Here is a 23863-nt window from a genome sequence, read left to right as displayed (position 1 = left end):
AAAGATGATAATACAATTTTAATAATCACAATCTCCTAAACAATTGATTAATAAAAACTTTAAGGGCAATCTTTAACATTTTCCCGTAATTCTGTGTTTATGATCGAATACAAATTTACTATCAAAGACGATGGAATTTAATAAATCTTTTAAAAAGTAATCAAATGAAAATTACCATTGCCCTTTTTTATTTATTTTTGGTAAACAAAGTGCCTGCAAACAGAAAATTAAAATACCTACCCAAAAATAACGTTGTAATAATGTATTAAGTGGCTTAATTAGAGTACATTCTATGTTGTACAATAGTATATATTTCTGTCACCAATTTCAATCGAAACAAACTTTTAGACTCTCCGCTCCATCTTAAAAGCACTGTCGCAACTGCATTGTGGGATGTGTGACGCGCTGGAGCGGGTCGCGTCTGAGTGGGCGACTCACTAGGGTCTGAAGAGAGCTTTAGTGGGCGGCTGGATGCGACTAAATGAGTGAACCTCGTCATCCGGGCGTTTGGCACAAAAACACAAAACCAACAAACCAACACGCCCTCCACGCTCCCAAACATCAAAGCACCACGTCCCACCACTGAAAAGCAGCAAAGCCGCACCAACGCACCGCTCTTCCGTTTCCCACCTCAGGGCGAAGCGTGAGCGAGTCACATGACCGTCTCCGTCAGAGATGAGCAAACATGTGATCATGGAACAAACCGAGTGTCCGACGCACTCGTCAAGTCTTTTTTGGCCCTGTTGGTCTCGATGGAGCTCTTTAGGGCACGAGAGGAGAGCCCGCCCCCCCCTCGGCCCGACAGACAGCTCGGGCCAAGGGGCGGGGTGCTGGAGCGGCACGCCGACGTCTGATTGGCTCAGAAAGAATCAACAAAACTGGTCAAAAAGCATCATTTGAAAAGATTGATTTGTATTGAGGTCATTATTAGGAAGTTTAGGCTGCCTGCAACTGATCAAAACCCCACACACACCACACGACACACACACACACACACACACACACACACACACACACACACATCCACACACACACATCACACTCCTGCAGTTCAAGAGAGAAGAGAGGCGGGAAAGATGGGAAACAGAGAATGAGAAGTGAATAAAGTCGTCTCTCTCTCTCTCTCTGTGGTGATTTTCTTTGTGCTATCGGCTTGCGTTGATTTTTTCTTTGTGCATTCTCGGTGTGATTGTTTCGGCCAACCCGCAAGATTTCTGATTGTCGTCCATTTGGCTCAAAAAATTCAGAAGAAAGAGAGAAAGACAGCAGGAGAGAGTGAGAGAGACACACCTGAGGAATATATAGTTATATATCAGTTATATACATATATATACTCTCAGAGTGTGAGAGAGAGAGAGAGAGAGAGAGAGAGAAAGAGAGTTTGTAGACGTCCTGATGTAGAAGTTTGGTCGTCATGCTCAGGCTCCGCCTCTCTCTTCTCTCTCATCCAATCATCAGACACTCCTGGGTTGGGGTTCAACCAATCACAGATCCGCTAGTCCTGCACGGGCCAATCATGTTCCAGAGTGGGCACCATATATCGGCTGCGGGAGAAACAGAAGCCGAGATTCAGTGACCGATTCTTTAAAACACTCAAATTCATCACAACAGGAAGAACGCAGTCAGCACTCGTCATAGAAAATATGAGAGTGACCGCATGGAGAAGAGCAGCTCGGACGCTCAGCTAAACATCTCCTGCTGTCCAGCTGAAGAAAGAAAGGCAGCAGGTTTGAATGATGTGAATAAATGATGAGAAATCACACAGAAAGGGGATGTGATAGAGGGAGTGAGCACAGACGTGGAAGACATAAGCAGAAGGAGTTCATGTCACTTCTCCAGCAGCCAATCACAGGCCCTCATTCACTGTGATCCATCTTCAGTTCATCACAGACATGCAGTAATCACTGCTGGGAGCTGAGCGGCACAACAAAAGACTGAAAACATTCCTGTCATTCCCTGTAAAGGCCCATTCCACACAAACAACCATAATTACAATAATAACTAAAGTTTTAATGATCACTTTAATAATGAAGACCACACGTATAACTACAATGATGAGACACAGAGGAACAATATCATTAGAATCACTTTCAGAGTGATTTTTTTTCCCCCGCTGAGGAATGATCAGAATCCATCCTGCATTAAAGAGCGTGAGCATTTAAAGAGACAAGAAATCCAACGTTACATTTATCTGTATCGTTATCATTATCAGTATAGTTATCGGTATAGTATATAACTATATATATATCTATATCGGTATAGTCATTATCATCATAATAATTATCATCATAATAGTTATCATTATCGGTATAGTTATTGTTATCTGTATAGTTATCGTTATAGTTACCCCGGTTACAGGTATCAGTATAATAATCATTATAATCATCATAGTTATCAGTATAGTTATTGTTATCAGTATAGTTATCTGTAAAGTTATCATTATAGTTATTGTTATTGGTACAGTTATTGTTATCAGTATAGTTAACACTACAGTTATTACAGTATCACTATCAGTTATTAGTGTTATCGATATAGTCTTTGTATCAGTTATCGGTACAGTTATTGTTATCGGTTACAGTACAGTTTTAGTTATAGTTTCATTGTATCAGTATAGTAGTGTTATTGTTATCAGTATAGTTATCGTTATCGGTATAGTTATTGTTATCGGTTAACTGTTATTATAGTTAATCGGTATAGTTTTTGACCTTGTATAGTATAGGTCTCGGTTATAGTTATCGTTATCGGTATAGTATAGTTATTGTATGTTATCCGTTATAGTATAGTTATCTGTAAAGTTATCAGTATAGTTATTGTTATCAGTATAGTTATCGTTATAGGTTATTGTTATCAGTATAGTTATCGTTATCGGTATAGTTATTGTTATCGGTATAGTTATCAGTATAGTTATTGTTATCAGTATAGTTATCTGTATATATATCTATATCGGTTAGTTATTGTTAGTTATCGGTTTACAGGACGTTATCGTTATTGTTATCAGTTATCATATCAGTATTGTTATTGTTAGTTATTACAGTATCACTATAGTTACTGCTTTAGTTATTGTTATAGTTTATAGTTATTGTTATCAGTATAGTTAACACTACAGTTATTACAGTATCACTATAGTTATTGCTTTAGTTATTGTTATAGGTATAGATATTGTTATGGTTATTACTATTTATTGTTATATCAATCACAGTCAAACTGATGTTAGTAAACAGATGTGATGACGACACACACAAGTCCACAGTCACCATTCTGGAGTGGCATGAAGGTTAGAGATGGTGAGTGTGACAGACCTGTTCTGTGAATATTCTGGTTTTGAGGTCAGGCATTCCACTTCCTCTCAGCTCATCCTCTACCACCATCAACCTGCAACACACACATACACACACACACATTCCCAGGATGCTCTGGTAATCGCAGGGACAAAGTCGCGAGCGCACGTCACGCATCTGACCTGTTGATGATGCCCTTGATCTGCGTGTCCTTCTCCATCTGCTGCTGGCGCAGGCGTCTCTCGCTGTCGTCCAGCCGGCTCTGGTACTGCAGCAGGATCTTACTGGTCTGCTGCTCCTGTGAATGCAGCCGCCGCTCGTATACTTCCTCCAGCTTACGGTGGGACATCATCAGGCGCTCCTTCAGAGAGTGGATCTCCTCCTCGTACTCACGCACCACAAAACAAAAAAGCACACACCCGACTGACAACTGTCCAGAATGAACTGACCTCTACATGCTATTCACTATTCAGGCTGGCTTTGCCACTATTCAGCGTACACCGTGAAAAGTGCAACGGGGGGAATCTCCACTGTCAACATGTTCAACTCTTATTTCAGTTCCAAAATCCACTTAATTTTGTTCACCGACATTATTTTACTAATATTTGAACATATTTAATTGCTAACTCTCATTACTGTAATGCTGAATAATTATAAATTATTTACATACATTTTTTCCAAAAAAAAAAAAAAAAAAAAAAAAATTACAATGCAAAACCAAATCTTTTAATCCAATATTTATGGAAAATGAATTTAAAATATTTTCCATAAAGAAAATAATTTACTTTGAAATGTGCTAATTATTCAAAAAATTAATTTAAATAAAGTTATTATGGTTTTTGTTGCATTATGACATTATTTTACTGATAATGAAACACATTTTACTCTCATAATAATTATAATAAATAACTTGCATTCTGAAGCATTTAATTATCAAAAAAATTATGTCACAATCCAAAAAGTATTTACATAAAACAAATATTAATTTATTTGTGTATGTATTATTTATTTTTGAAAATTAAAAAAGCTATTGTTTTTTATGCAAACATTATTTTACTGGCAATTTAACCAATTTAAAATAAAAAAGGAAAAAAAGTGTATGTTTTACTGCCTGTTTTTTTGTGTTAAATTATCAAGAAAATAATTTCACAACGCAAAATAAAAACATTTAAAAAATTAAAAAAAAAAAATATAAAAATATTAAAAAAAAAACATTTAAAAATGTTTCAATTTATTTTTAATGTATGTATAAATAATAATAATAATAATAATAATAATAAAAATAAAACAAAAAAATTTTTTACTTTGAAATAATGAAATATGACTTTTAAAAAAAAAATTATATATATAAAAAAAAAAATTTCACAATTATACATGATTTTGAAGTGAAATATGAGCTGGACTTTTAATTATCAAATAAGTAATTTATATAATAATTATAGAGACATCTCACAAAATTATATATTTAATTTAATGATATAGAATTAATTAAATAGCAATGTGTCTGCTGTAGCGTCTGTACTGACCCGGTCCAGACGGGACTCGTCCATGCTCTTCGAGTGCTCCTTCAGTTTGAAGTCCTCGCGGTCCACACGCAGACTCTCGATGTCCGCAGACAGATGTGGCATGTTGGACACCCAGGCCACCGTACGCTCGGACGCAGCTGAGGGAGGATTGAGAGTGGACGGAGACTTTGAGCCCTGAAACACACAAACACAGAGAAAACATGACACTCCTCTGACACACATACACAAAAACACATAATAAAAACAAAAATTTTTCTTGAGCAGCAAATCAGCATATTAGAATGATTTCTGAAGATCATGTGACACTGAAGACTGGAGTAATGATGCTGAAAATACAGCTGTGCATCACAGAAATAAATTACACTTTAACAAGATTCACATAGAAAACAGCTGTTTTGTACTGTAATAATATTTCACAGTTTTACTGTATTTTTGATCAAATAAAATGAAGCGCTCTTTCACTCTGGCTGAATAAATGGGGATTCTGTGCTCTCTGACAATACTAGTTATTTTAGTTCAGGAAGTGACCCACAAACGGGACTTTCAGACGTCATTTATCCCCACGTCGCCTCTAATTTTAATTACTCCAGATGAATAAAAGCCCAGATTACTGACGGGACTCAAACCTGCACAGACACACCGGTGCTGAGGATAAACGAGTCTGCTGAACGATGATCTAACGTGTGACATCAGAATGTGTGTGCACTGGTATTCACGTTATAGGGCTGCACATTTAATCAAATTTCTAATCACGATTACAATTACAGATGCCATAATTACGTAATCGTTCAAAGCGGTAATTAATCATTCAAAGTCCACTTATGTTATTCTGCGTGCTTAAGATGCATTTTATTTGTTACTACATGTTATCTTAAGGGTTTTTCCATTGTTTTAATTTTAGTATAACATTATAATGCCATTCCTATTTTTACTTTTTTATAATTTAAAGAAGAAACCAATCTGATGTATAGTTGACATTTGAGACTTAATACCATAGAAAAGCACTAAAAGTTTTTCAGTTAGAGTGTTTTCAGCTTGTTTATTTTCATATAAAAATATGGCACGCAGTTGCATCAAACAATGGTATAAACATTATTATAATAATGATAAATAATAAATTAATAATTGCAATTACAATTTCAAAGGAATAATCAACAATTATGATTATTGTTATAGTAATGCAGTCCTACTACGTTAAGAGGACCTAATGTCCCCACTTGTATAATAATACCAGTACATTTGGTGATTTTTAGGTGCCCATGAGGAAACAAGCTTATAAATCACTCAGAATGAAGTATTTTGAGAAGCTAAAATAGCAGAAGAAATAAAAAACAATAAATAAAATAAGAGAAACTGTAGACATATTCCAGCATGAGTGTGTGTGTGTGTGTGTGTGTGTTCACCTGTTTGTTCACGGTTGGCTTGAGCAGGTGCTGTTGCTGTTGGTTGGTTTGCTGTGTGGGTTTTGCTGGTTGGCTGCTCGGTGTGTTTTCTGTGCTCTCACTGGCTCCGCCCTGAGGGGCGGGGCTCTCCGAGGCCGTGCTGGACTGATGCGGCAGGCCGGGGGCGGGGCTATCCTTCATCGACAGCTGTTGCCTCGGCAACTGCCTCCCCCCGAAACTGGAGTCGGGCGACTGGAGGAGGTTCCCGCTCTGGGGGCGGGTCTTGGGGGGCGTGGAGTTGACGGCCGAGCTGACAGACAGCTGGTGGGAGGGCTGAGGCTTCATGTCCTTTTCAGCGCTGAGGAGGAGGCGGGGCCCATGGGAGGCCTGACGGACAGGATGGATGGTGGTGGGGGGGTGGCCTGGGAGAGAAGCGGGTGGTGCCCTAGGTGCCTGTGTGCTGTCTGCGGAGCCATGCCCATCAGAACCTGCTACACACACACAGAGTCACACACAACAATCACATGAGCTCACACCAAACCTATTTTTTTTTTTTTCCCCATCTACCCTACCTCAATGATAATACAATAACACAGATAAAAACTAAAGACGAAAAAAAAAAATAAAAATAAATATAAAACATAAAATAAAATAACAATTATAATACAAAAACCACAAAACCACAATTACAACACAATAACAAATAAAGACCCCCACCACCTGTCTGATCGAGCCACTTAACTAATAATTTAATCCAATAAAATATTAATTAAAAAAAAATAAAAAGATTAAGAATCCAATTAAATAATTTTCATAACTAATAATTTAATCCAATAAAATATCGGAGTTTTGTTCTAGATTGAGCACCCGATGAACTAGTACATTAATTATTTCAATATACATACATTTTAGTACATATTTATAACACCTTTTAAATATACTTAATATGAAATATTATAATAATAACTTTAAAATTTTTACAATGAATATCCATTATCCTTGATATGCTGCTTATTATATATTAAAAACTTAATCTTTATGATTTTTTAGGTTACATTAGATTTCACTTTTAAAACACCTTAATATTTATTATTTTTTACATCAACACCAAATTAAACCAATAAAATCACATTAATATCCATATGAACCCAATAAACTCTAATTAACCCAATAAACTGCAATTAAATATTACACAACCACAATATCTAACAACAACCTCAAAGCTAAAAAAAGCTGATAAATGTTTCACCTTCTGAAGCATTCATTGGAAAGTGCCTGTTTTTATTGATTTAAATTAAAAAAACTCTATTTAAAACTTAATAAAAGTTCAATTAAAAACAAAATAAAATGATTTATTATTATTATTGTGTCTATAATTATCAAGAAAATGATTTAAAAAATCAAATAATTTATTTTCCTTAATCAAAATAACAGAAAAATACATAAAAAATGAATTAAAAATAATTTATTTATTTTTTTATTTGAAAATTTGTATTTTTTCTTAATTAAAAAAAAATGACATGCAATTTCTATTTTCTATTTGATTTTGAACTGAAGCATGAGCGAGACATTTAAGTATTCTATGATCGATTATATTAAATGAATGAATGATGTGCTGGATCACCTGCACCTGCAGCGAGAGCTGTCTGCGGGCGTAGTCGGCCTGGTTGTGGTGGGCGCGCGTAAAGTCGTCGTCTGGTAAGCGGTGCGAGTGGCAAACGATGTTGGGGGCTGCAAACCAGGGCTGTTCATACTCTTGCTGCCGTCCTACGGGGCACGCGTACTGCCGACAGGTGCTCCTACCTTCGCTGGCGGGAGAAGCCGCTGTGTCCGAAAACGTACTGCAGACCGACGGGAGCCCGAATCGGGCCACGTGTTCCGTTTCTCCCTTCTCTGCGAGGGGGGGGTCTCGATTCATCATCCTCTCCGGTCGGAAATCTCCGGGAGCGTGCGCAGCAGCACGGGCGGTTGGAGGCGGCGAAAAGAAGAGGAAGGGCGGCGGGAGCCGTGGGGGGCGGCGTGTTTACGCTGCGGGCAAAAGAGTGAACTTCGCGGCCGTGACTTCTCTCTGCCTGAACGCCAGGTGGAACAGAGGGTTCATGGAAGGACCAGAGGCACGTTGCCTGGCGACGAGGGGCGCGCCCTCTGCTGCTGCATGGCTTGCCTTAGCTTGGAGTAATCTTACAGGAGAATCCGTCGTCAGGCCCGCCCGAGGTTGACTCAGACGCAAACCCTCCCGACCATGTTAGAGGCCGCCCGAGCCGGCCGAAACACGGCCCATCATGCGGCCCTGACTGGGATGGCGGCGCGCCAGCGGACCGAGCCACGCGCAGCCCGTGCCAGAGACCCCTGAGACGAGTTTCAGCAGGTTCCGTTGACCGAGTGCGAGGTTAGACCGCCGGCTGTTTGATGGCGAAGAGTCCGCATCATCAGGGGCTAACTTATTCACACTGAGAACCTGACGAGACACACACGAGACCAGCTCAATATGAGAAGCAGACTCATCATCAGGGGCTAACCACACACTGACGTCTTCTGGAGCTGAGCACAGAAATACAAACAGCTGTACTTTATTATGCATCATTTACAATAAATACTACAATTATAATAAATAATAAAAAAAATTAGTAATGAATAGAAATAATCATTATGATATTATTAACAATAATGTTTAATATAAATATTGCAAAAATTATAATACATATTTATTATAAAGGACATAATTAATATCTATTAATATACTCATTATTATACATACTGATATATTTAATAAATATGATTAATAAATATGAACTGCTAAAAATTATAATATTATTAATAACATTATTGATTGGAAATATTAGAATACTTGTAATACTTATTCATTAATATAAATATTTATTCTACATTATTACATGCATAAATATCTATTAATGAGAATATTTATTACACAACTTAAAGTGCATATTGCAGGTTAGAGACCCAGTGAGTCACACACACTAAGTATAGAAACGATAATAGTAACTTATAAATGTGCTAACATATAATTCATGCTTTATCCGTGCTATTAACCCTGGTGACCACAAACTCGAATATGAATAACTTTGCTTAGATTTATATTTATATATAATAATATACATAACGCTGAAAGCAATATATTTAATAAATATTATTGACAAATAATAATATTAAAATTACTATTAGTAATAATAATTATATTAATACAATATTACTAAAACAATAATAATATATATAAAAACATATAACAAAAAACAAATAATATTAAAATCTATTATATTACTTATATTACATACTTATATAAATATAACATTTCTAATATTAGTATTTATATTATATATAGATGCTATATTGTATAGTTTTAGTTTTATATTCATAATACTTAGGCTACAAACAATCATACTTGCGGCTAATTGTCTCTCGGACGTCCATCTATATTTTGAGCCACCCGTGATAAAAATGGTTTTGAGTCAGTTATTTCATCATCTTCATTGCTGTATGTGTGTTTGAAGAAAATATCATCAGTGTTATCATTTCCAACATTTGCTTTTGCAGTGCTTTTATGGGGGGCTAAAGGGTTAACTAGAATGAGCAAGTGTCAGTGTTTCAAAATCTGCATCAAATTTTCTGACTAACTGCTTGACTTTAGTTAAGTTTTATGCCGTTTCATTATGGGGGGGCTAAAGGGTTAACTAGAATGAGCAAGTGTCAGAATAATAATAATTGGACATAAATGGACAAACAACCTAAATTTGAGGTCATGATAAAATGGAGTTAGATTAAAATTGAAATGAAATGGAATTAGTTTGCGCAGGAACAGCCACCACTGGATACTTTCGTTTGGCCAGCTGAGTGGACCTTACATGTGAAGGGATATCTCCTACTGACACACTACACCGAAAGAGAGATAACTGACTTACAACCATTGTTTGTTAGTGAAAATACTAACGACCGAAGACTTCTGCACAGCAGTGTGTGTATGTGAGTGTGTGCGGGTGAGAGAGTGAGTGTGTGTGTGTGAGAGAGTGAGTGTGTGTGTGTGAGAGAGAGTGTGTGTGTGAGTGAGAGAGTGAGTGTGTGTGTGTGAGAGAGAGTGTGTGTGTGTGAGTGAGAGAGTGTGTGTGTGTGTGTGAGAGAGAGTGTGTGTGTGAGTGAGAGAGTGAGTGTGTGTGTGTGAGAGAGAGTGTGTGTGTGAGTGTGAGAGAGAGTGTGCGTGTGAGTGAGAGAGTGAGTGTGTGTGTGTGAGAGAGAGTGTGTGTGTGAGTGTGAGAGAGAGTGTGCGTGTGAGTGAGAGAGTGTGTGTGTGAGTGTGAGAGAGAGCGTGTGTGGGGGAGAGTGTGTGAGTGTGTGGTGAGAGAGAGAGTGTGTGTGTGATTGAGGAGAGAGTGAGTGTGTGTGTGTGTACAGTGAGAGAGAGAGTGTGAGTACGTGAGTGAGAGAGTGAGTGTGAGTGAGTGAGTGAGTGTGTGGGTGAGAGAGTGATTGTGTGTGAGTGACAGAGTGTGTGTGAGTCTGCGAGTGTGTGTGTGTGTGTGTGTTTGTGAGAGAGAGAGTGAGTGTGTGAGTGAGAGAGTGAGAGAGAGTGTGTGTGTGAGAGTGTGTGTGCACCTTGGGGTCTGGATCAGTGATGTCAGAGCTGCTCGTGCAGTAGGCGGGGCTTGAGCGTGCGAGAGGTGGGCGGGTCACGTAGAACACATCTTTGTTTCCACGGGGATCTCGCTCTGAGAACGCAGCCATTCCAGGGTGAGAGAGAACGCCGCTGCCGGAGAGACCAGCCGTGGGAGACGGCAGACGAGAGATATCTATGGAGCTACACACACACACACACACACACACACACACACACACACACACACACATTGATCAGTCTGATCAATCCGAGCCAACAGTTCTCTATAGAATATAAATCTCCGTCCCAGTAACGTTACTGTACTGGGATTCTGAGTGAGCGGCAGACAGTCACCTGTTGAGGTCTCTCATCATGAGGCTCTGGAAGTCGTTGGTGGCGAGGCGGCTGAAGGTGGGGCGGGTCAGGTGGCGCTCGGGCGGCTGGTTGACTGGCCTGACGGTGCAGCTGCGGGTTCATCAGCGCCACGCTGATGTCGTTCAGTAACCGCGGCAACGGCCCCAGCTTCAGGATGGCGTCCTGAAGAAACGCAAACACTTGAGCGCTCCGAGACTCACACACACACACACACACACACATGAAGACGAGCGGCCCATACCTTGCTCATCACCTCCAACACCACACTACACAAGACGGAGAGCTCGCGGCCCAGGTCTATGTAGCCCTCGAACGCCCCGGCGTTACTCACACACTCCAGATTAGAGATCTCGTACAGGAACGGACAGGAAAACTGCTGCACAATGGAGCCCCACTCCCATCTCCAGGAACTCATTCATGAAGCCACAGATAGTCCTCCTTCCCACTGAACCTGCAGAGAACACACACACAGCAGTGTGGGAGAGAGAGACAGACAGAGACAGAGACAGAGAGAGAGAGAGAGAGACAGACAGACAGACAGACAGAGGATCCGAGAGAGAGAGAGAGAGAGAAGACTACAGGACAGATCACATGGAGAAGAGAGAGAGATGAGAGACAGAGACAGAGAGAGAGAGAGAGAGACAGGACAGATCCATGGAGGAGAGAGAGAGAGAGAGAGAGAGAGAGAGACAGGACAGATCCATGGAGAGAGAGAGAGAGAGAGAGAGAGAGAGAGAGAGAGAGAGAGAGAGTGATGGGCGACAGAAAGACAGAGACACAGATGATAAGTGATGAGGCAACAGACTGAAGATCACCTCTGAACACAGAGCACAGTGAGACACACGACACACAGAGAAACCACACTCACCACAACCACATCTTCATTTAACATGAACTCAAAGAAAACCAAATATAAAAACACTACAGTTCTTGTTTAGTTTACCTTGATATACTAAAATAAAAATATTAACAAAAACTAATTTAAAATATGAGCTACAACTGCAATAGTAAATATACGAAAATGAAAATATTAAAATAAAAACTACTTTAAAATATGAACTAAAACTATAATGGTGACATAATAAAAGTTATATAGACATTAAAAAACAGAAATGACCAAATATGACATCAAACAATAAAATTACTAAAACTTTTAACTTGAATTAAAATTAAAAATATTTAATGAACACTAAATTCAACATATTAATTAGAACTATAATAGAATATATATATAACTTTCCAAAAACAACAAAAACATAATCACTACATTTCAACTTAAATTAAAAGGGGAAAAAATATATTAAAACACTATTCAATTAACGAATTACAACTATAATATATATAGAATTATAACAGAAACTATATAGAATTATAAAAAAAAAAAAAAAAACTTCAGCTTAAAAGGAAAAAATAAAAATCTAAATATTAATTACAACTTTAACAGGAAAACTACAATTAAAACTATCTAGAAATATTAAAATAAAACTAAAGAAAATGACCAGCTCTCAACAACATTTTTAAACTTGAACTAAAAAGAAACAGAAAGTAATTTAAATATTAACTAGCACTATAACAGTCGGTCTATAACAGCACATAGTGGACACTAAAAGGGCTAAATGTAAATGGGAGGTGAGGTGGGCGTGTCAGTGAGGGTCATGTGACTGATGGATGGATGACGCTGGACTCTAGTGACTGACTTGGAAAAGCTGGCCAGGCTCTGCACCACCTTGGCGATGAGCGTGAGGGTTCGAGAGGTGCGTTCGGACGGATACTCCTGCGTCAGGCTGAACAGAGACGGGGACATGATGGCCGGACACAGGAAGCGCAGGAAGAGAGACGAGCTGATGAGACGGTCAGCGATGTCCTCCCGACCGCGCTCAGCACAGCGCACACGCCACGACGCAAACACCTCCTTCAGCTCACGAGGAAACACGCTGCAGAGAGAGAACACATCCCATCATGCACTGCCACCCCTTCTGAGTCTGTCAGCTCCCCCTGCTGGACAAGAGCGGAGCAAGTCTCATCAAACATGCTTTTCTTCAGAGTAACACAACATCTGATGAATCATTCACAGGAACATGAATTAAGAATCGAAATAAATATTACCATACATAGAAACGATACAAATAAACACTTACTAACATTTAATTAAATCATAAAAAAGTATATGTATATATATATAAAAAAAACTAATAATCAAATAAATTAAATAACTAATCAAAAAAAAATAATAATTAAAACAATTAAAACGAAAATAAATTCAATAAGTGTTAATTAAATAATTGGTAATTAACTAATTATTTAAAACAATGTAAAACAGTAAAACAATTACTTAATAACCTCAAAATAAAAACAACTCTTCAAAAAACTCTTATTAATCAACTAAATCATAAAAATTTACAACTGAAATAATAACACACTTAATAATAAAAATTCATTAAATTATATAAAAAAAAAATCAAATTAAAACAATAAAAAACTACATAATTATTTTTATTAAGTACGTCATAAAAATGTAAAATTTAAAAAATTTAAAATAAAAAAAAACAATCTGAAGTAAATACAATCAAAATAAAATTTTTACTAATAATTAATTAAATAATAAAACGCACAATTGAAATAAATATTTTTTAAATAAAAACCATTAAAAGATTAACAATTAAATCATAACATTGTAAAAAAATACTAAATAACTTCAAAATAACAGCAATAAAAAACTCTTACCAATTAATTACATCATTAAACTGTACAATTGAAATAAATATTTAAAAAAAATTAAAATTACACACTTAATAATAATAATTAATTAAATCATAAAAAAATAATAATTAAAAAATAAAATGATTAAAATAAACTACATAAAAAATTTTATATTAAGTACATCATAAAAATGTAAACTTGAAATAATTTAATTTAATTTAAAGAAATGTAACCAAAATAAAACATTTTGTAATAATTCATTAGTTAAAATTGAAATAACTTAATAATTAAACAGTAAGAGTGCACAATTTAAATAATGATATTAATAAAAACAAATCAAAATGACACCTACAGTAAAAAGATCAACCAATGTATTTGTTCAGCTTCATGTCATGTGACCAATAACTGAGCTCAGAGATCCATGAACGAGGGGTGTGTGCTAGAAGACAGGAACTGACCAGTGTGAGTTGATGATCTTGCAGAGCGCTAGTTCGCAGCACATGCGCAGGTTAGCCTGATGATCTGAGAGCACCGAGGGAGGCGTTCGCATCGGATCCACCTCACAGTTCTCCTCCGACTCGTACAGAGCACGGATGAACTCTCCTGCAGAGCAGAGCACCATCACCATCATCATCCTCACACACACACACACACACACACACACACACACACACACACACACACTCACACACACACACACAACACACACAAACTCTCTCTCTCTCTCTCTCAAACACACACACACACACACACACTCTCTCTCTCACACACACACACACACACACACCAACACTCTCTCTCTCTCACACACACACCCACACTCTCTCACACACACACACACCACACCACACAACACACACACACACACACACTCTCTCTCACTCTCCCTCACACACACACACACACACACACACACACACACTCTCTCTCTCTCTCTCTCTCTATCTCTCTCTCTCTCACACACACACACACACACACACACACACACTCACACACACACACACACACACACACACACTCACCGATGGTGTCTCTGAGATAGCGGTGTGCGATCAGCTTCAGGAACTCCTCGATGGCTTTGGTGGCCAGTGTGTTTTCTCTGAAGATCAGATGCTCGCGCTCGATGAAGCGGTCCACCTCACACATGGCCATATCAGACAGGAAGTCCTGCGCACACACACGCACCTGACATCAGCTCAAACACAAACCTGTGGCTTTCATTAATACTTCCAACTTATTAGTATGTAAAAACTTCTCAATGTTTGTTTGTAGTTGCAGTTATTTCAGTACAGCATGAGAACATCTGGCAACCAGCTGAAATAATACAAGCTTACGTTTTAAATTCTGTATTTCCGTTAATGCTTTTTTGATCTGAAGAACATTTTTTATAGTTTTAGTTTTATTATAATAACCCTGTTTCCTAAACATTTTCAACTTCAAACTTCCAGATTTATTCTGCTGATTTTTTTTAGATGATATTTAACGTCTGATAAACAGCATTTCATTAATAACCACAGGATCATGTTTCCCACACCGACTGCACACACTTCAAACTTTTTAAATACATCTAAGTTTTAAAATAATATTGACACTGATTACATGTATTTAAAAAATATAATTTTTTAGAACATATGCTATCCAGAATAATGTTTGCTCATCATCAGATATTATTGAACTAAAATAAAAACCATATAGACAAAAACAAAAACTAATAAAAATGACAAAAATGCTAAAAAGATTTAAAATAAAAACCTAATTCAAAATATGAATAAAAAGCATAACAGTGAATCGATTTTTGTTGGAGTAATATGTTGGAAGTTTATTTCCTGTTATTTGCATTTTTTTTAACAAAGTCTATAAAATGCTGCACCATATTTTTTCATGTAAATTTTCATATCATACAATTTAGTAAATATTATGTAAAATAACCCCAATCAGAATTTCTAGCGTCTGTCTTGGGCTCTGTTGGCTCTACGACAGACGAAGGCGTGTGTGGGGAGTGACCTTGGCCCTTGCCGGTGCTCTGCAGGATGTGCACCAGCGCACAGGCCACTTCCTCCTTGCTCTTAGCGCTCAGCAGCGCGCTCCAGGACCCCACACAGAGTCCGGTAGTTGTTGGTCACGTACTCGGCGAAACTCCTTGTACAGCTCCCATGGGCAGGCTGTGCTCATGGTCTGGTAGCGGCTCTTGAGGCGCAGCGAGGCGTTGATGATCTTCCCGCTGAGCCACACGACCGCCCTTGGCCAGCACACTGGGCTGGATGACCGGATACCACTGCTCCACGAAGTGCCGGCCCGTGATACTGGAGATGGGGATGCTGACCAGCCCCAGATACGTGCTCTTCTCCTGCGCCACACACACACACATCTGAACGTACAGACTACAGAACTTTAACCAACAATTAGCAGCCATGATACTGTATTTTGCATTATTTTTTATTAAAGACAAACTGTATATTTTGGAGGCTTATTTAGCCGTCTTTTTCCCACATATTTAATATTAATTCTAGCTGTATTCATGGCAAACTCTCTAAAACAGCATCTGCTACAAAACAGAAACATGACGTCATGCAGTGTTATTTTATATATCAGATATATCATTATAGTTTTATTTTTTTAATATATATTTTTATTTTAATGGAAGTTTATGTAATTTTGTTTTGTTTTAGTCATTTTTATTAGTTTTGTTGTTTTAGTTTATTATTTTTTAATAATTATAATTATTTTATAATAATGATAATAATAATTTTTTCTTTTGTGGTAGTTTAAACTAAATTAAAATGAGGAAACTATGTGAAATAAAATCAGTTTTATTTTATTTTATTAACTAATAAAAGTAAAATTATTTAATAAAATAAAATAAATACTTAAAATCTCCTTTTTTACATTAAAAAAAGTAATCAAATAGTTAAAGTTTATGCATTTTTTTGATTACCACCGTTTTTGTACAGAATTTCTAGGAAAAATAAATAAATAAAACATTTCATATTTGCTTATTATTGTTTAAATTGTAATAAAGGATTACGTTTTTGAATTCAGTTGATTAGACACACTTTCTAATTATTAAAAGGGTAACACTTCATAATAACTTTCATTAATAAATAATTAATAAACATTATATAATGCTTATTGATCATTAGTTAATATATATTCAAAGAGTTAGAAACGTGAGATGATGTGCTTGATAATGTTTGCTAATAAATAAAAATCATTATTTCATGTGAGTTAAAATGCTCAGAAATATCATTAAACTTTCAGTTCCATATAATCAAGCAAAATCTACAACTATCTGAACTTAAACTAAACCACCTCTGTACACAAACCTTGCTCAGCAGCTAACAGCCCCGTGCCCATAAAGATCCTACATGATTAGTCCTCGTTTATAAACATTTACAAATGATGACTAGTTTCTCAACTTTAGTTTAACTACTGCAAAAAACATGCAACAAATGATAATAAATGATCAGTAAAGATGTGTGAAGAGGGTAATTCAGGTGCACTGCTCATAAAGCTATGAATGATTAGGAAACATTTATAAAACATCTGTTTTATGTTGAGTGACTGAGGCAAAGGGAAAGCATCATCTCTCTGCCGTTATGCTATGAGTGTGTTAGTTGTCTGTGGAGATCTTGACTCTAGTTGTTCAGGAGTTTGTAGTGTGAAGTGTGCTCGTGTATGAGCAGACCTTGCGCCTCTTCTTGTCCGTCTCCTGTATAAGGTGCAGTCTGAGGCTGCGGATGGCCGGCGGTTGTTGAACTCGAAGTGTTCGCCCCAGAACACGGTGTCCTGTGCGCGGTTTGCTGGTGGTTTCGCGCTGTACAGCATGTCGTCCAGACAACAGCTCGCCAGTAATAGCGCTTTCTTCGGAGGAAGATCGCGGGCCTCGATGATCCACCAGCTTCAGCACGTTATCAACACGACGGCTGTTATCCCCTGCAGCAACAAGAATAAATCAATGCATTTCATAACAACGCTTAACACGGGTTTCTTACGTGTGAAGTTATCATCGTTCAACTAAAGATACTAAAAAACATTTTTGTGAACTGGCATAAAGTTGATATAAAGAAATATTTATGTGTGTGAAAAAATTTGACATGTTTGACTTATAAACTAACTGAGGAAATCCTGTTATAAATTAAAGAAAAAAAAAAAAAAAAAAAAAAAACAACTCCAAAAAATAGTTTTATTTAAAAAACGAAACAAAACAAAAGCTAATAAAAATTACAAAAGCATGAACCAAAACTAAAAAAAAAAAGAATTAAAATAAAAACTGAAAATAAAAAATAAAATCTATTTGAAAAATATGAATAAAAACTATGTATAGCTATATAAATAACACTTTATGTACAAAAAGCTCAAACTAAAAGAAAAGAAAATGTTGAGAAATGTTGCCTTGGCAACTAAATGACCTACCTAAGTTTAACTTAAAGCACAGCCAAAAGATTTGACAACCTGGAAATAAATAAAAAATAAAACTGAAATAAAAATAAATTTATATTGCAATAAAAACACAACAAAAAACTAATAAAATGACAAAAGCAAAATAGCAACATCAAAATGAATAAAAATCAAGTTTAAATAAAAAAAATTATATATATATAATATATATATATATTATATATATATATCTATATATCATACTATATAAATAAAAATGAAAGCTAATTCAAAATATTAATATAAACTATAAAAGTATATAAATAATGTTAAAATGTGGTGTAGTTTTGTCTTATAAAATGTTCTGAGCTTGATAAAAGACTCCGTGGCATTCAGTATTATTGTTATTGATGACGTAGTTTTGAGCTCATTTATATGAATGTGAGCTACTACAAGACAAATGATCTTTCATTTCTTTGACTGTCTACAGTCTTTATCAGGGTGTATATTAACATCTGTCCCGTTAAACGCTCGGTGACTCGGATCCTGACCGATGCAGTGATGTGAAGCGCAGGCGTCAGCGAGGCCGTACCTTGTTGGGTTTGATGGCTCGCTGCAGGTTCTCGATCCATTTGTCCCTCTCAGCAGCGGAGCGGCACGCAAAACACTTGGTGCCCGATGCAGTGGTCACCTGAAGGACAGCAGACCAGCGAAGCTTCAGTGAGATCCTCACAGAAAACACTCTTTCAGCAAGCATTTTGTATCATTTCTGTATGATCTTTGAGCTGAGAATTGTGAAAAACCAAAGCCAAAAAAAATTTTTATTTGTTATTTTAACACTCTTATTCTCCTGTGAAGCTGCTCTGACTATATTTTAATTGTGTAAAGCACAATAGAAATAAATGTGACTTGATTTGAATAACAGAAACAGAGATTTTTATTTGTTGCATTTCTTTCAATAAAAACAAGTATATTACGAATCTGTTTATTTACATTACAACAGTTTACAGAGATTTTTAAAAAAAAAAAAAAATGTAATTATTAATAGTAACTTATTTAAAATAAAAAAAAGGGCAGCATTAAGTAATTACGCTTTGTTTTTAAATAATTTAGTATTTTTTTTTTTACTTTAGTTAACAATAAGCAAAGCATTTATTAACCTTTGCTAATGTTAGTTAATAAAAACTTCATGTTAGTTCACAGTGCATCAAATAATATTAACAAAAACAACTTTTATTTAAATCTTAAAAAAGTGCAGAAAACTATCCATTTAAATATTATACAACTTTTAATTGTAAAAACTGGAATAAAGCTGATATAAAAAACTAATATTATGTGAAAAAATTATAAATCTTGCCTTAAATTGGAGCAAAAAAAGAAGTAAAAACTATAAATAAATAAAAACTAAAACTGAAATAAAACATTAACTCTCAATAATAGTTTTATTTAAAAAACAAAATCTAATAAAAATGACAAAAGCATGTACAAAAAATTTAAATAAAATCTATTTGAATTATTAATAAAAACTACAATAGAATATAAACAAAACTAAAATTTAGTATTGGAAAAAAAAATTCTGAATGAAAAAACATTTTTATTTTTTATTTTTTAACACTGTCCTGGCAACTAAATGAACTAAGTTTAAGTTAAAGCAATAACATTTTATTAGTAAATAAGAGTAATTAAGAATAATTAAGATGTTTTAGGATTATTTTTAAGTTTTACTTCATGTTTCATAACGTTAACAAATGCAACCTCACTGTTCCTCTTGTAAGTGTGCAGAGGCCTCGAATGGAAGCCACTGCATGAGTTTGTGGCCTTGTGTTATTCTCTAATAGTCTGGATGATGGTGAGGGTTTGGTCAAGACCTGCAGATCATCATACAGACAGACCTCGAAGCAGTACTCCTGGCCGAGGATGCTGGAGTGGACGGGTTTGATGATGGCATCCTCGTCCAGCGTGAGGTCAGGGCCTCGGCCCGCGCTGCTGGGAGGACACCAAGCAGGGACTCGTGAGAGTGAGACTCCTTGAAGCTCTGCATGAGACGCGTCCTGCAAGGGGGGACACAGACGGACAGACGGCACGTTCTATATGTGCTGTGCATCTCTGTGACTCACTTGAAGCACAATGGGAGAGTGAGTCACTGCAGCAGTGGTGTGTGTGTGTGTGTGTGTGTGTGTGTACCTCTCCTGGTCAGCGCTGCGGAATCGTGGGAGGATCATGTGGCGAAAGCTTCCTGTGCGGTGCGTTCGAGTTGGGTTGGCTCTTTGCTCGTTTAATTGATCCTTTCAGACGGCGACTTAGAAAACTCTGTGAACACAAACACACAGTCATCGTTAATGCAGGACGCTCCTGCTGCAGGTGTGTGATGGTAGTTTCTCCAGCAGAGGGCGCAGTGAGTCAGTGATGCTGTTCCTGGACCATGAGTCACTGCAGCTGCTGCCCACGCGACGCTCGCTGTACGTGTGTGTGTGTGACTCAGTGATCACTTCACTTATAGCACACGCTCAAACTGATATTAAAGGGGTCATGAACTGAGAAACCAAAATTCCCTTGATCTTTTGACATATAAGAGGTTTATGTACTTTAACAACAGTACGTTTCAGAAACTCAAAACTTTCTTGTTAGTCTAAACAGCTTATATTGAAGCCAATCTGCCAAAACCACAGGATGTGGAATGTGACACTTTATGACATAATAGTGTGACTAAACCCCGCCTCCACAGAAGAAGAGCAACACCTGCTTCTACATCACCGCCTGTTTAGCCCCGCCCCAAATTCCACATCACCGCCGTTTAGCCCCGCCCCCAAATTTCCACATCACCGGCCTGTTTAGACCCCGCCCACCGAATCTACAGCACTGCCGTTTAGCCCCGCCAATCGATTGTACAGCATCACTGCCCGCCCACAAATTCTACATCACCGCCTGTTTAGCACCGCCCACAAATTCCACATCACCGCCTGTTTCAGCTGTTTAGCCCCCCCCCACGTAAGGCAATTCTACCATCACCGCCCGTTTAGCCCCGCCCCCAAAAATTACACATCACCACGTTTAGCCCCGCCCCAAATTCTACATCACAACGGGCTGTTTAGCCCCGCCAATCGATTCAACAGCATCACCGTTTAGCCCCACCCCACCAATTCTACATTTCACCGCCCGTTTTCAGCCCCACCCCAAATTTTACATCACCGCCCGTTTAGTGAAGAAGAAAATAAAACAGGGTCAGATTTGATTTCATGCCAACTTTAAGGGAATAATCCACCAAAACTGCTCATTCACTGGAAAACAGCAGCAGGAACATTCTGACAAACATCTGTTTTTGTGCTCCACTGAGGAAAGACAGTCACGCAGGTCTGAACAGCAGTAAATGATGACAGAATGATGATCTTTGAGTAATGGGTCTGGTTTGAAACACCTCAATGCTGGCGTCTCCTCCTGGTGAGGTCCTGCTTATGAGTTTCTGGCTGGAACAAATGGACAATTTTATATTCCTTTCTCTGCTGTTGTGGTTTCTGGTAGGATTTTTTACGCTATCAACCCAAACTGTACAATTAACAAAAGCCAAATGGCCATGAAAAACAGCCAGCAATTAGCTTCAGCCATGATTCTTTAATTGATGTTGGAGCTCAAAAAAGTTAAAAGTTTCCCGCTGGTAATATGACCACTGACGTGGCGTTTTCAGATGTTCTTCATCTCATCAACACCAATCAGGCTCACGCACCGCAGTATCAGATTTCAGCGCGGTGAAAAGAATGACGGGAGATTTTTAAAAAATGGCTACAATTATGCAGCAGAATTGTCCTACTTTAACACTTCCAAAGTCGTGATTATGAGTTTGCTGCGTTCAAGTGCTTTGTCGTCGGAAAGAATAGGAATCACGAAGGACACCAGGTTCATTCTTGCCTATTCTTTGGTAGAAATCTCTATTATGAATAGCCAAAATGATAGAAGATATTTAAAAGGATAGTTCACCCAAAAATGAAAATCAGCCCATGATTTACTCACGCTTTAAGCCATCCAAGGTGTGTAGACTTTCTGCTTTCAGACGAATCCAGTCGGAGTTAATATTAAAAATGTCATCGCTTTTCACTTTAAAGCTTTATAACTGGCAGTGAATGGGTCCTGTTATTTTTTTTGATTACTCCAAAAGAAGTCTGAAGACAATAAAGTGCATCCATCCATCATTTAAAAAGTGCTTTGATTCTCACAATGGCGAAATAAAGGTCCCCCCTCCTGTAGCGAACAAATGTGTTTGTCTAAGAAAAAATATGTATTTAACAACTTATTAAGCCCTAATCTCGAGGTTCTGCTAGCTGTTGTAACATGCTTTTATTCCGCGGATCTTCCGCGTAGACGTGGCTCCGCAGAGAAGTGACGAATGCGGAAGCTGCAGTTGGAGAGAGCAAAACAAAACACAGGTCATGAATTAGTAGTACAAAATAAGGATTTGTAAAGAAAAATGTGGGAGGATTTCCGATAGAAGCCAAGAGGAGACTTTGCTAAAGTAAGGAAACTTTGCTTCCTTTGCTCCTGTTCTCGCGAGACTAGCATATTCTCACCAGAACTTACGCTACATCCTACATCTTCCATCATCCGCTGGAATGAATGAGGCCTTTATTCACCCCTGGAGCTGTGTTTATGATGGATGGATGCACTTTATTGGACTTCTTTTGGACTATTTGTATTGTTGAGCATTCACTGCCATTATAAAGCTTGGAAGAGCCAGGACGTTTTTTAATATAACTCAGATTGGATTCATCTGAAAGAAGAAAGTCATACACATCTCGGATGGCTTGAGTGTGAGTAAATCATGAGCTAATTTTCATTTTTGGGTGAACTATCCCCAAAACATCAATCAAGCAATCTAGATGGTTATTTCTGTAAAATAAATGCAATGTAAAATACATACGGTATTCATCAAATGGTTATTTTTACATGTACACTAATAATTTACATGTAAATAAAGATTATAAAAGTACCTTTTACAAGAGTTTACTTCAAAATGTCATGTTTAATTCAATGCCATTTCTTCTGAATTATTTGTGAAATTCACTCGTAAGTTTTCAGTGTAAATATACATAACCATAACAGGAAGAGAAAGTAAAGTGCTATTAATTTTCACAAATTATTACAAAGAAATGGCAAGTAACACACTGACTTAAACATGAAATTCTGGAGCAGACAAACTATTTTCTTGTAAAATACACTCTAGTAAGCTTTTTTTTTTTAATTTACAACTTAGAAATATAATTTTTACATTGTATATAACCCAAGAGACTGTTCATGTCCAATTTCTGACTAAGAAACGTATGATAAATCCGATAGATACTGTTAAATTATTCACACTGATTATTTTAGCATAAATATGGACGCGGCTCGTTTCCCTCGAGGATCCAGTACAGATGCGTTCAGAGTCAAAGGAAAGCGATCCGAGTGTTTCTGTGAATCCTCACAAGGTCAAGTGCCTGCGCTCGTGTTATTGGTCACGATCTTTCCCCACAAAACCCACGAGATGTCCCGACACGGACCTGCGCTCACACGAAGCCTCGTTGACACGAGCTCAATTAAACACAGAAAACCATGGTTTACAGCACTTCACTCTAAATTTTTTGCTCTAAT

General features: G+C 37.2%; 1 protein-coding gene across 1 annotated transcript in view; it reads right to left on the bottom strand.

The window, feature by feature from the left end:
- Nucleotides 1-1207: 1207 nt before the first annotated feature.
- The window catches only part of syngap1a (synaptic Ras GTPase activating protein 1a), a 156098-nt gene continuing 133442 nt past the window's right edge, over nt 1208-23863 (bottom strand). Inside the window, 19 exon segments of the mRNA XM_042775895.1 lie at nt 1208-1548; nt 3301-3372; nt 3461-3675; nt 4805-4978; nt 6208-6677; nt 8449-8644; nt 10792-10993; nt 11147-11191; nt 11193-11329; nt 11409-11564; nt 11566-11592; nt 11594-11618; nt 12865-13101; nt 14326-14470; nt 14890-15040; nt 15879-15944; nt 15946-16002; nt 16004-16114; nt 16116-16214. Of these exon segments, the coding sequence (XP_042631829.1) occupies nt 1515-1548; nt 3301-3372; nt 3461-3675; nt 4805-4978; nt 6208-6677; nt 8449-8644; nt 10792-10993; nt 11147-11191; nt 11193-11329; nt 11409-11564; nt 11566-11592; nt 11594-11618; nt 12865-13101; nt 14326-14470; nt 14890-15040; nt 15879-15944; nt 15946-16002; nt 16004-16114; nt 16116-16214 (2619 nt within the window). The 3' untranslated portion in view covers nt 1208-1514.

This window comes from Cyprinus carpio, chromosome A19 (assembly GCF_018340385.1).
Source record: "Cyprinus carpio isolate SPL01 chromosome A19, ASM1834038v1, whole genome shotgun sequence".
Lineage (NCBI taxonomy): Eukaryota > Metazoa > Chordata > Actinopteri > Cypriniformes > Cyprinidae > Cyprinus > Cyprinus carpio.
The sequence above is the reverse complement of the archived record's forward strand: the minus strand, read 5'-3'. Positions and strand labels throughout refer to the sequence as shown.